This window comes from Pseudopodoces humilis, chromosome 23, assembly GCF_049639895.1.
Source record: "Pseudopodoces humilis isolate 2021_Gansu_Grassland_sample_001 chromosome 23, ASM4963989v1, whole genome shotgun sequence".
Taxonomy (NCBI): Eukaryota; Metazoa; Chordata; class Aves; order Passeriformes; family Paridae; genus Pseudopodoces; species Pseudopodoces humilis.
In genome coordinates, this window is record NC_142222.1 from 3,198,265 (window position 1) to 3,212,496 (window position 14,232).

At 50.2% G+C, this 14,232-nt stretch overlaps 1 protein-coding gene across 1 annotated transcript in view; it reads right to left on the minus strand.

Moving 5' to 3' along the window:
- Window positions 1-14,232, minus strand: part of NXN (nucleoredoxin) — a 46,832-nt gene that overhangs the window by 5,005 nt on the left and 27,595 nt on the right. The window contains exons 2-6 of the mRNA XM_005525720.2: window positions 8,494-8,611; window positions 6,983-7,116; window positions 6,548-6,648; window positions 6,045-6,151; window positions 909-1,088 (exon numbers count right to left, since the gene is read on the minus strand). Of these exons, the coding sequence (XP_005525777.2) occupies window positions 909-1,088; window positions 6,045-6,151; window positions 6,548-6,648; window positions 6,983-7,116; window positions 8,494-8,611 (640 nt within the window). The remainder of the gene's footprint in view (window positions 1-908; window positions 1,089-6,044; window positions 6,152-6,547; window positions 6,649-6,982; window positions 7,117-8,493; window positions 8,612-14,232) is intronic.

The window sequence follows — 14,232 nt, forward strand, 5'->3', positions numbered from 1 at the left end:
CACTCCCCCAAGATCCCAGGACCCCTCAATTCTCTCCCTGGGATGCTGTGTGCACTCCAGGGCTCAGCCTGCATTACAGCTCATCCCAGCCATGCCCTTTCCTGAGTCACTGTGTCCAGTGCTGGCAGGGAAGCAATGAGGAACGAGCCATCCATGCTTTGGGTGAGCTCTAGGCCTGTGTCTAACCACAGGGAAGCATCATATGTGTGTTAGCAGTGAAAGGACAGGAACTCTGGGGGAAAACTTGCCCTGTCCTGCAGCCAGGGGAATGGGGAGAATCAAGGACCATCAGAGCATGATAAGCTGCTCTGATTGTCACAGCCCTGTTCAGCCCAGGGACTCAAGCCCTGAGCTGTGGTTTCAAGCACAGATCCATAATCCCTCTCACAGACACTTCCTCTGACTCCTCTGTAACATCACATGCACCTAAGTCCCTGCTCCAGAAAGGCTTTTCCCATCTCCATCACCAGCAGCGGTGACAGTGTAATTCTCATCCTCCCAACACCTCATCAGCATTCCTTATCCACAGCCACCACCACACCTTTGTTATGACAGCTCCTCTGCGCTGCCAATCACTGCTCCACCGCATCCCAGGGTGGTGTGTGGGAGCTGCAGGAGCCCCGTGGGCACAGCAGGCTCTGGGAAACCCCTGTGAGCTGCTGTGGTACAGGAAAGGCTCCAGCTCTGCCCTAAGGGGCTTCCACAGGGAGCTCACTCCCCCCACTGGCCTTTCTGTGAGCACAAAACAATGGGAAATGGAAATGGAAGTGATATCCCTTCCCAGAGACTCTGTCATCACCAGAGACAGGTTCCCAGCCCCATGGCCAGCTCTAGCCAAGCTGGCAGGTCACCCAGCCCCCTTCCCCAGCACAGGCTCTGCTGTCACAGCAGGGATGCTCCATCCATACCTACAAAGAGAACGAGGCAGGGGCCCTCATTCAGCTGCACGGCGTTGGAGTCCGTCAGCTCCAGCACGGGCTTGGGGTGCCAGGGGAACTCGCGGCACTCGATGTCGTTCAGCACCTCCACCCGGCCCTGCCGCGTGATCATGTCTCCCTTGGAGTCCAGGACGATGAGAGTCGGGATGCCTGCAATGGAAAAAAACAGGGAGGGGGATCAGCCAAAGCATGAACTGTCCAGCAACAGGGTGTGGGGAGAAAGGCCTTTTCCTATGGCCTCTGGCTCTGGCAGGAGCCCAGCAATCCTCCTGCCTCTCCGCAGCTCACAGAGTGAGTTGAACTGCAGAGCACTGCAATTCAGGAGCCAGAGCAGGAAGCCCAGAGACAGCTCTGGCACTGCCTGCCTCTCTCTGCCCAGCTGCAGGCAGGGATTGCTGCTGTCTGGTGCCCATGGGTGCAAATCCCACCACACCACCCAGGGACCCTCCCTCTTGCCCCACCATCCCAGTGCTGAGATCTGGCTGCCTCTGGAAGAGCCTGATTCCCAGGAACTCACAAGACCTGCAGACAACAGTGGCCAGGAAGCAGGGTGTGTTCCTTCCCAGAAGAACACCACGGTACTTTTGCCCCCACAACCCTCCAACATTCTGCACTAATGGCCCAGCCATTTCCACAGCACATCCCTCTGAAGACTAACAAAGCTGTGCTGGAATGTCCAGGTCTGCAGGACACTGGCAGGCTGTGGCTCAGGAGATATCCAGTGATGGTCTGGCCCTTGGGAAAAAGCAGAATTTTGCCCTGAGCTATGGGGCTGAAAAATTTTGTCATGAAGGTATAAAAGCTTTGTACGGGAGGTGAACAGAGCTGCAGCAGAGATACAGCACAAGTCACCAACTCAAATGTTGCTGGCAGCAGGACAGGTTGGACACCAGCTGGTGACCATCCCATCTGATAAAGCACCGGCTTTCCAGACACAAAACAGCCACGGAGGGGTCAGCAGGAGCGGCTCATGTTGGTGACTTCATTTGGAAAACACACCATTCCTCTGTCATCAGGGAGACAAAGAAACATCCCACAAGGAAGGAAGAGGGGACAGCAGGATCAGGCCCCACGGGACAAATGAAGTGACCAGTGTTAGTGCCAAGTGCTGCTGTCATTGCTCATCACCCGGGCTTTGACCTGCTCCCCATCCAGCATCTCCTTCACCCAGCAACATCCCTGGCAAGCTGAGGCAATTCCAACACTCCTTCCTTTCATCCCAAGGTTCATTTTAAAGCTCATTCCTCAGAAACACCCTGCAGAACCCTTCCCTGAGCAGGGGGCTGGCAGTGTGTTTGCCCCTGCCAGGCTGCTGGCACTGCACTCCTGTGTTTGTCCAACAGTGGGTTACTCACAAACCCCCTGAATTCGAGGCATTTCTCTAGGAAATACACGGCCAAATGTGTGCCCCAGCCTGCCTGCAGCTCCAGGCCAGCAGCCGCATTCCCGTCATTCCAGCCCAGCGCATTCCTGCCTGCGCTGGGGCCGGAGCTAAGCAGCAGTGCAGGAACCCGCCCAGTGCCTGAGCTTGCTGATCCTTAGGGTACGCCAAGAAAACCATTTTGTATCACAAAAAGGCTTATTCATTACCTGCTGGTAATTCAACGTAGCCGCAGGGCAGGGATGGGTTAAACAGACTGGAAGGAATTGGGAAATCTCAGCTAGCCCTGCCCTTACAGGCACAAAGTGCTACTGACACCAGGAGAAGCTCAGCAGCACCAAGGATTGGGATCTTCATCCTTTTACGATTGCCAGCCCCACCCCAAACGCCCGATTTTCCATCCATCATACACCAGGGACAAACTTCTCAGGTCATCAGCCAGCCTGAGCAACCAAACCAGCGCTCCCAAGCAGAGGTTTCAAATAAACTTTGCTGATCTGGGAAAATTAAGGGCCCAATTTAGGCACAGATCACTGGGATTCTGCAGCTATCAAGGATTTAATCCACTATTCAAAGCATTCCTTTAGACTTCAACTAATTTGCATATGCAGATGACATCCCCCCCCCCCAGTACCCAGCCATTAAGCCTCCAACTGCAAATACAAAACTGAATCAGAAAACAGAATATTTTTAAAGATAATTTACATCCCCGTCTTCCCAGGTGCTCTTTGTGACTACTTCCCTAAAAGACACACCCTGTTTTCAGGGGACACAGACCTGCAGGACCAGGGAAACCGTCCTTAACGTTATTCACACCTGCTAACCCAAATAAATCCCTCTCCCTACTCGTTCCAGCCACTATTTGTTATTTCAGTGCCTTTTGGGGGATTTGGTAATTGCCTTAAGTCATAACACCAGAATTTACTTATCAAGAAGAATCAGATATCAGACACTGCAATGAATATTGTATAAGGTTGGATGAGAATTAGCATAGACAGCCTTGGTTGGATTTGATGCACTAGAAAATGGATTTGGCTCCCACAGGGGCAGCATTTTATGAAAACACAGGGGCCAAATGGTTTGTTACCAAACCTGGCAAGGCATTTACATATTTATATATTAAAACCCAGACCCAACATTGAAATCTCATCTGCATGAAGTCTGTTGGGTGAGTAATCACAATCTACATGAAGCAAACCCCACACCAACCACAGCACAGGTGGTGCATTTTATTGCTGTTTTTTCACTCTTTTCAGAAGAAAGCTCCAGAAATCTCCTGTAGCAGTGACTTCCAGGCTGTGAGGGTGATCTGTGGCTGTCTGGGCTAAAGCATGGGGAAGGGGAGAAACAGCAGTTTTCGGAAGGCATTGCAAATTGCAGAGATACCACGGAGTCCAGGGGAATACTGGGGAACTCAGGGATCCCATGAGATACACAACAACAAGGGGTGATTCCTATCAAAGCATCAAGTTTATCACTGCTCCCCATCCTGCTGGAAGGAGAGCTAAGACCAGGGGATTTCACCCAAGGCAGGACTGGGAGCTGCCTGCACAAAGGGGAATTATTTCTAAGCAGCCACAACACAAGACATGACTCTTTCTCAGAACAGCACTGCACCCAGAAGCAATTTACTAGAGGTGGTATGGTACAGCCTCTGACTGCACATGAGTTATGAATAGAGGCATTCAAGTAAACCCAAATAAAGGCCTATAACTCAACTTGCATTTTATACTGAGTTTTTAAAAGTTGTAGGGGCCAACACAGGACTAAAACAACAAGAGGTTTGACTCTTGCTGCTTTCCTCCACTCAGGAACTTAAAGCAGACAGGGAAGACAAACTTTCCTGTTGTTCCAGTACCCAGCTTTCAAAAAACAGAGGGAAACCTGTTGTGCTCACAGCACAAGCACTAGGATGGTAACCTGGACACTCACTAATCACAGGTGCAGCTCCAAAGAGAGCTTTCAGAGAGGCAGCATCAGAACCATGAATGTGAGGAAATGCAGATGTGGTTACACAGATCTGATTTTTCATTTAGGTGGAATAACCACACGTGATGATGAGCAGAGCCCATGACATCCAGCTCTGTTTGCAGGAAGCTTTTGTCTCAGCTGGTGGGAAAAGCCTGACTGCAAACAGGCAGGCAGACCCAAAGTCTGCATGGAGCTAAGATTCAGGGATAACATGGGAGCTATGTTATGGCAGAGGAGGGGATTGGGCTGCAGGGGAACAGCCAATATTTACATTTTCAGGTCAGCACACAACAAAGAGAGATACCTTTAAGAAGGCAGTGGCTGGAGTTGGAGGGAAAGCTGCTGTAACTGTTACCCTGACTACAGCATGCCTGGTGCTCAAGTATCCATGTCTGGACACCTTATTTACAGAAAGTCCCAGAGAAACTGGCAGCAGTCCTGCAGGGCTCTGCTGAAACCAGCACTGGAGAGGGTTGTGAGTGGGCTGGGGAAAAGACAGATGAATTTGGAAAGCTCTCACCTCATGGGAAGGTCATTAAGCAGCAAACTGATGGCTATTTAAAGCAGGCAAATGGTTATTCTTGGGCTAAGGTCAAGGAACAGAACTGAGTGGCAGCACCCGAGCTCATGCCAGAAGGGGTGTTTGGAGAGGACTCCAAGGAAGGAACATTTCTCCTATCACTCTTCCCAAGCCCTCAGCCACCTTTGGCAACACTCCTCCTTCCCTGCAGATCACATTAACGTTTTGCCAACCTGCACCCACCTGAACAACATAAAGTTGAATAAAGAGGAGGTTTAGGTTGGATATCAGGAAAAATTTTTTCACCCAGAGCGTGGTTGAGCACTGAAAGAAGCTCCCTGGGGAAGCGTTCACAGCACCAAATCTGTCTGAGCCCAAGAAGCGTTGGGAAAAAGCTCTCAGGCACAGGGTTGGATTGTTGGGTGTCCTACATAGGGCCAGGAGTTGGATCTGTGATCCTGATGGGTCCCTTCCAACTCACCATATTCTCTGACTCTATGACATCACACAGAAACAGATGAGGAACAGCCACATTGCAGCAAGACCCTTTAACCACAGGGAGAAACTATTTGTACACACACGCGATCTCCTCATCACCCAGTCACCTTGCACACCTCTGTGCTGTGGTTTGTCCCCTGCAGGAACAAGGTGCCAGCCCCCAGGAAAGCTGTTGTGAGCTTTTATCATCTTTGTGACTCTTTGAAGCCACCCAGACACACAGAGTCTCTCCCTGCCCCTATGAGCAGTCAGGGCTGCTGGAATTCTGGCACTGGCACGTACAGTAAAAGCAAAGCCATGGTTTACATCAAACACTCTCTCCTTTGTAATTCATGTCACTAACATAAACCAGATGCCATCTTCCTCAGCCCCTGCACAGAACCATGGCCTGCCTTTGCATTACATAAACCAGCAAGAAAATGAAATTTAAACCTTCAAGAAATAGCAAAAAAATAAATAAATCAGTAATTAGACAAAAAACATCCAAGCCAAAAACAGCTTCCAAGTTTCCAGGAAGAATTAGGTTGTTTATGGAAGTCCTGTTTCAACTAACAGCCTGCCTGGCAGGTGGTAGGAATGTGAGTTTGTGGAAAGCAGAAACATGAAGCAGCTCTGCCTGAGGGACTGTGCTTTGCTGTTTTTTTTTTGGTTTAGTTAAACAAGAGGAGACATTACAACTACCCAGTGAAAGGGGGGGGTGGGAAGGAGATCTGTGCCTCAGTGTGGCCTTTCCTACCTTGGATGCCGTAGAGTCGGTTCAGGCGTGACCGTCTGGCCTCATCAGTGTATGGCACAGCCACCCAGGGCATCTCACTGAAGTACTGCTTGAAGGAGTCCTCTGACCTGTGCAAGGGGAACAGGGCATGGCCTGCAGAGCCCTCCACTTGCCAGTCTCTTTTCTCATTAAAAACCTGGCCTGCAAAGCCCTTTATCCCTCCCACCAAAATCCATCAGCTGGGAGAGAGTCAGACCAAATTTAAAGCCCCCAGTCCTTCATGAAGAAGTCCACAGTGTATTTCTCCCCTGTAAAATATTTCAAATTCTCCAGGGCATCTGAATGCCAACCCATGGTGACAGCAGCAGCTTGAGCATCCTTCAGACCCCAGAGCCACAAGACACAAAGTGAAGCACAGACCTGCTCCTGCACTTCCCCACTGGGCAGAGGGAAAGGACTCAGGAAGCCTTTCTGATACCAGAGCCAAGCTGCTCTGCCTGCACAGGGTGTCAGTGCTGCCTCACCTGTCTGCACTAACAAAGAGGATCTCAAACTTCTGGCCTGCCTCCTTGATTTTCCGGTAGGACTCCACCAGCACCCTCGTGAGGCTTCGGCACGGCGGGCACTGCAAAACACAAGCACAAGGAGGACATTGTCTCCTCCTCAGGACCAGACCCACACCCAGCAGGGCCAGGTGACCCAGTGACCATGAAATGGTGTGACCTCATCTTTGCTGCAGTGCCTGAACGTGGCTGGGGTTTATGGTCTGTAGAGTTAACAACAAGACCTATTCCATTTCTAAAATCTGACCACTATCCCCCTTACAGGGCCAGCTGAGGATGACAGGCCACTGCAGTGCTGATAATCAAACAATCTTAAATTCTTCAGCACCAACCAGCCTGGGGTCTTTACTCTCCCTGAGCCCACTCCAACTGCTCTGCACAGCAGCTCCTACTCACCCAGTGTGCCGAGAAATAGACTCCAACGTGAGAGCCCTCCAAGGCACTGCTGTCCAGTGTCTGCCCATTGTTCCTTAGCAGAGGCCCAGCAACAACTTCACTGAAGGGTTTTGGCCCCCAAGGGAACTCCAGACCTGGGGAGGGGTCGGGATAGGGGTGGAAAGAAGATACAAGACAGTAACATGTGCATGCAGCTTTTACAGTTTCAGAAAATTCCACTAGAAAAAACATCCCATCTTCAGGATACAGGGGATCCTGTCTGAGGAAACCTCCTGGGGTTTATTCCCATGCAAGGAGGATGCAGAACACCTCAGCTGTCAAGCACCACCACACCCCTGCCCTGAGGTGAGGAAGCCAAGCTCTGCACTGCAGCTAGGGTCAGCTCTTTGTCCCAGGCAGGCAGCACCCAAGTCACAGCACCTTCAGCTTGGCAAAGCCTGCTCTGGTTTTGTGCCTGATGAGGCATCTTTTCCTTATCAACAGTATTTACTTTAGCAAGAGAGGGCAAGGTGGTACACGCTCAGGAATGCAGTCAGAATCTGTCCTTTATGCTGGTACTAACCATATATTTTTACCCATATCCATACATGTCTTTATTTATAAACCTTAGGTATATATATATGTAAAAGATGGTATGTTTATATCCATATATCTCTATATATATATCTTACACTAACCCTCTGCACCCCAAAGCAAGCTGTGTGTGTACACACAAACATGCTCTGAATCATCTGCTGCCAGCTCCCAGAGCAGTCAATACGTGTGCTCAGCCAGAGAGGAGGAAACATCACAGATGGCTCAGGCCACAACATGTTCCTGCTGTACAGCTCCTGCCACTGAATTAAAGACTCTGTCAGTATTTACTGCACCATGAAACAATGAGCCAGTAATAAAAGAAATGGATGGACAACGACAGCAGATGACTGATGGGTCTGCAGGGTCTGTGAGTAAGGGCACATTTGGTGGTTTTTTTCCTTCCAATTTGGCTCATATGGGTTTTTCCAAATTGCAGGAAGATAGATTTAACACCAACTCCCAGCACAGCAAACCTTAGCAAGGAAGAATAGTAACATTTTTCTGTTTAATTTCTAAATAATGGGAAATGCATTAACCTGAGTGTGATGTCAGTGATAAAAATCCCACTCAGTATTCTGGAAGGATTCTGCTCCCAAGTTATGGAAGGTCTGGGCCCTCAGTCTGTCTGTCCATGTGCCTCCATTAGGGAAAAATCCAACCTTCTGTGTTTCAGTTAGCCTAACCTTTTCCTCATTAGCACTCCAGACAAAAATCCTGGAGGGAAATTCTTTGTTCTTTTCAGTAAGCAAAACCAAAACACAAGATCTGGCAGGAATGATGCAGAAAATTTTATGCCGAAAATAGCACAGTGCTTTGAATAGTTAAGTATAACAATAGTTCTTTGTTCCCACTCCCCCAGGCCATTCCAAATGAACTGAGATGAAAAGGCAGCTGTGTGTCCATGTTTCTGTGGCACAGAGGACTCCAGGTCTTACCTTCAGGGTCATCTCGGATGACCAGGAGGCCGTTCCTGCAAACCACCTTCCCAGTGGAGGCATCGATAAATATTAGGGAAGGAATGTTGGAGACTCTGTACTTGTTCCACAGCTTCAGCTGTAAAAGAGATTGGAAGGGAAGATAAGGAAGGTAGACTTGGCTGTGTGAAGAGGAAGATTTTGGAGCATTAGCACCTTTCAGAGCAGAGGTCAGAGGTGAGCAAAGAAACAGAGCTGGTGCTTCAGGGATGAGTGTGAAGGAATGTGAGAGCTGCTGGGCCAGTTCCCAGAGAGACCCTCACCACCACCACCATCCCCATCCCCTCAGGATCTCAGGTGAGACCCCTATGTGTCTCACACCTGCTGTGGGCTTGCTCATGAGCACAGGCAAAGCTTCTCCTCCTCCTGCTTTTACCTCTTTGCAAGTAAAATGTGGATAATACTTGCCATGCTTTGAGCTCTTTGTTTAGAAGACGTGGTAAGCACAAATACTTTCAATGCCACTGCTCTGAAGCAATTTGTAATGCTTCCCTGGCTGTTTCCTCCCCTCCCACTTCCATGTTCATTAAACAAACCAGCAACCCCTGCCAAGACACTGCTAGGCTGAGCACAAAGGCCAACACACAAAAAAATTATTCTTCTGCAACTGGGGCTTCCCGGGTTTGTTCCCAGGAGCTGATTAAGGGCTTTGACATCAGCCTGGAAGCCCAGCTCATCCATCCTGCACTGCCAGCTTTGAAGGCTAATGGTCACATTTTGGGCATCCCAGTCTGGATGGGGCTGTCTGCTACATTCCACAGTGAGCTCAGCTCTGCACATTGGTGACAGAGCCCTCTGGGTGTCACACACTCGTGGGCTCATGCTCCCCAGGATACACTTCTGGCACAGGATAATTCAGAGCTTAACTCATGCACAGAAGCTGGCTGGGATGAGGAGAGGAACAGGACCACAACAGCTGCTGGCAGAGCCACTCTCCCCACCATGCACGGAGGAGCTGCTGCCATCACCTCATTTTCCTTACATTTCTCCAAGTATTTCAACCCAAACTGCCCAGTGCTGAATTATCAAACTCTCAAACAAAAGCCAAACCATAACCAAGAGCCAAATGGGGAAGGAAATCTCCACCTTCCCTAACATCAAGCTCTGCTCTGCAAAGCCCCTCAGGCTCCGTGTGTTTACAACATACTCCAGTTTGGAGAATAAAAGCCCGACACTGGAGAAGCACAGAAGGGGCCCACCAGTGTCAGCCAGTACGAGAGCCAGAGAAACCATCACACAATGTGCTGCTGCTTCCACCAGTACCTCACAGAGAAACTGCACCCACGTGTTCCCAGAGGAAGAACTCTTCAGATTGCTGCCCCTGATCTGCAAAGAGAGGCAATCCCATTTCCCGAGATGGGAATGATCTGGGGATGTAGAGAAAGGCAAGGTTTTGTGTCCTACCCACCAGCCTTCCATTTCCAGCAGCCATATTAATGGATTCACAAACCAAATGGCTTTGGGCATGAAAATAATAAAGAAACCGTACTCAGTGCAAACCAGCCCCCTCACAATGACGGTGTTCAAACCACAGAAGGTAAAATCCACTTCTGTGAAGTTTAAAGGGTGGGGGAAAGCCCTTTATAAGGATCACAAGCATTTAACAGGGTGCTGCAAACAATAAGGAAATTACAACTAGCAATCGGATCGTTCTCTTTAAATAGTTGCTTACATTACACTTCATTTTGCCAAGTCCTTTGTATACAGAAGCAGCTCCCCCGGGGCATCACGGTGGGTCCTGGCAGTTTTGCTTGGCTGGGGAAGCAGCAGGGTCTGCACTTTGGAGCCAAGAGGCTGCATGGACTGGCTGTGCTCAGAGGGATGGGGCTGGAACACCCAGATAAGGGGATAACAGCAAACCAAACCTGCTCAAAGCACTGCAGCAAGTGTGGCATGGCTGGCTCCAGGCAGTCTACGAGCTCCAGCACGTGTGGCAGCTCTTGCCAACAGCTGGTTCTGGGTCTTCTCAGGATGTGTAAACCAGGCCCCACTGGACCCAAACTGCAGGCACTGCTCTTGGCTTCCTAGACATCGATGGCACAGGCAGTATACAAATCAGGCACTCTGTTCCCATAAAATCAGGAGTTGCCACTTCTCACTCATCAGTCAGAGTCCATAGGAGAATGTCTCAAGCAAGCATGAAGCCAGGTGTGTGCCAAAAGGGTCAAAAAGCATCAAGAGGTCAATGTGACATCTGCTGCTGCTGGGGGAGCATGTCCATCACTGAGCTCTGAATACGTGAACCTAAGAAACATCATATCACTCAGTTACACCTTGGGTGAATGAGGAAAAAGCAATTCAAATGGAAAGGTTTTACCCTGCACCTGTGCAAAAGCTCCCAGACACAACCCACCAGCCCAGGTAACACCAAACCAAGTTTCAGAGCCTCATATGGGCTGAGCAGCATTTCCTATTTGTAACAGATTTGCCGCCTGGGTTATCACTGAAACACATCACACAACACCAATGAACAAACACAACAACTGCATATAAACCAACTGGAACTGGATTGTCATTTGAAGCCTACTAAAAGCCTTGAATTGGAAGTTAGCAGTCTCGATGCATTAACCATATTAATTCTACCCAGGAATGTGCTTTTTAAAGTGGGAGCAGTTTGGTTTGATGACTCCCCTGTGCGCCAGGAAAGCTGATGGGGAATGAGAAAAGCACGTGCTGCAGGAGGAGTGCCAGGATCTACCACAATTCCCACCAGCCTGGCCCTCATCAGCCAGATTCCAGCCTTTCCAGAGCCTGTCAGACATTTGGGAGGAAGCCTGATGGCTCCTTTTACTGCAGGTCTGACCTGAAAGAGTAGAACCTTGATAGGAAATGGGCTGGTTCATTCTAGCCAAGCTGAAGACAGCTCCCTATGGGATTCCCACGCTGTGCCACTATTTTGCACCTAAACTACAGCTTCCAGCAAGGACATCTGATCTCCACCACTGGATGACCCAGCCTGTCTTGTGGCAAACCATTGTGCTAGTTAGCTTTTCTCAGGGTAAAATGCCAAGGATTTGCCTATGTGAAGGCTCTGTAAAGGGGACAAGCTCAGCTTACACCCACTGGTTGTGGTCCATGCAGAAAGGGAAATCCAGAAGAAAAAAGGCATCCCTGGTATGGGTACCTGCACAACCACACACCTCACAAAGGATTCTGTGTCAGGCTGGGTGTGGGATGCAGAAAGCAAATTACAACTTGCTGTGAGACCACGGGCTGATGGGATGATAGCTCAGGCAGCAGGGCAGAGTGCTGCCTCAGCAACTCTGAAAAGCTGTTTTTCCCGCTGTGAAGAGATGACACAGAAATAACATACTCCACACACTCTAAGGATTTGATCATCCATTTAAAGAGGGGATCTCTGCTCTGCTTCCCAACAGCTGTTGCAAATCTGTGGGATCAAGCCAAAGCTAACACAGATGTGGAAATAACCTGCGGACTATTCAGCCAGAAAGCAGCTGATCCTCTTGCAGTGCCCTTCGCTCCTGGTTCAGGCCTGCTACAGTCACTGCTCACCCCAGGACACCCAACGGAGAAGGAGTGAGGAAATACAGCCCCTCACAAGACTGTGCAGGCTGAGCAGCCTTACAGAAACCTCCCTGGCTCCTCTGCAGGTGGTTTAGAGCAGCTGTCCAGTGGAAAAAACAGAGTCACCAGATTCCTCTGGTAACTTTATCCCTGCACAAAAGCATCACCACGATGTCCTGGAAACCACAAACTCCGTGGGCTCCCTCCATGACTCCATGCACAGCCAGCTGTGAGAGGCTTTCAGAGATCACTCATGATCTGAGGGGTGAGGCGACCCCAGACATCAACCATGCAGCAGCACAAGGCTGCTCTCCCCACCACTACTGGCTCTCCTCATCCTGATGACTGGGAATTCCTGGCTGAGGGGCTGGGGAGACGTTTGCAGACAGCCACAGTAATTTTTCCAGATAAAGGTGTCAGACGAGAGGTCTCCCCAGCAGCCCACGGCTGTTTCTGCACAGGGCTGGCACCCGGCCGGGGCGGATGAAATCCCCTCCTGCTCCTCTCATTCTGGTGGGGAAGGGATCCCCCACTTCCAACAGCTGCTGGGTGCTATTTTTGGTTGTGCTGATTGATTTATCAGTCCTGGTCGCGTTCACTCGCTCACATAAATCCTGAGCTGCAGCGGTGAATGCTGGCAGAGATAAAGCACAACTGCCTGCAGCACACTGAGCCCTGGCTGCTGGGAAAGTGGTCTTCCCACCCTCCTTGGGGGCTGCATTTCTCTGCTGTTGTGTGAAACAGGACCATGAAAGCTCTCATGCTTCCCTCTTCCATAGCATATGGAGCTGACTCTGCCCAGGGATACAGAGGTAGGCATGGTCTCTACTCATCTTGCATCCCACACCTCCACCCAACCAACAAGAGAAGACTGAGCCAGTTTAAATACTCAAAGGCAGCAATAAATGAACATATTCCTGCTGTGGATGGGTGCTGCTTTGTACTAAAGCAAATGTTAAGCCATTTTTGTAAAAATTGGCTCTTAGAGGCAATACCCCCAAGGCTCTGGTAAATTCTGGTGAGGCACTGGAAAGATCCCACCTTCCAACAGGCACACAAGTGACCATATGAGAGCACAGAGGGGTTTCCATTACAGCATGGGCTCAGCTCTTGCTGGTCTCTCACTCAAGAGCCACAGGCTGAAACATGAAGTCTGTCTGAGGAACACACGAGTGGCACTCAGGTGGAAAAGTGCCCTTGGAAAAGGGCTGCAGGGACCAGCAGAGTTCAATGCCCAGCTCTGTCTCACAGAGCAGCTCCAGGCTGAGGTAGCCATGGTCATTCCCAGTGCTCCAGCACCCCTCTCCTCTCTCTCTGACGGCTGCCTTAAAGGGTTTACAAGCACCAGGGGCCACCCAGGCTCTGCAGACAACAGGCTGCTCCCTCTCCCTGTCGATTCAAATCTAGTTCATGCCTGTCCTTGCAATTCAAGCTCAGCTTGGGAAAAAGCTTCTCTTCCAGCCCTCCCTCACTGCTTCTTTTCCTTCGTGCATCAGGGAAGCCCCTGAGCAGAAGGGGAACACAGGGAGGGAACAACACACAGCCAAGTAGTGGGGGGAGACCAGATGGTGCACGCCAAGGTCTGACCCCGTGACACGGAGGAGATCGAGCGAGGCTTGGGATAAATTAATGTCCATTGTGCTGCTGCTTCTCTCTGAAAGCAAATCAAAATCTAATTACAAAATACAATGGTGAGAGAGATGTCTGCTCCGGGAACGTTAATGAGCTGAGAAGGGAGGATTTGGAAGTGTAATAAACAAGACTGATGTGAACAGCTGAGACGGACAGTGCAGGGACCCCATCATTCCCCTCCATGTGCATGCTGCCTGCAATGGCTGAAAACCCAGTTAAAACCAACCTTAGCACCAGTTTCCCCTGGCACTCACAGCCTGGCAGCACCTGCTGTGGACATTCCAGCAATACGACTCAGTTAAAGCAAAAATCTAAAAAAAATCAACCCAGAAGTTCTGCTTGTCACTTCCAACCTCTCCTCGCTGCAGCTCCGTGGTGGGAGACTGGCACAGCATGATCCAGCTGGTGGCTGCCCACATCACCCCACAGCTGCTGGGGGGACAAGGGGGATCCTGGGCTTTTGTTCCTCCTGATCAGGGAACACAGCAGCCGCAGGTTTGGAGGCAAAGGGGAAGGACATTCTCCATGAGTTTCTGGCACGGC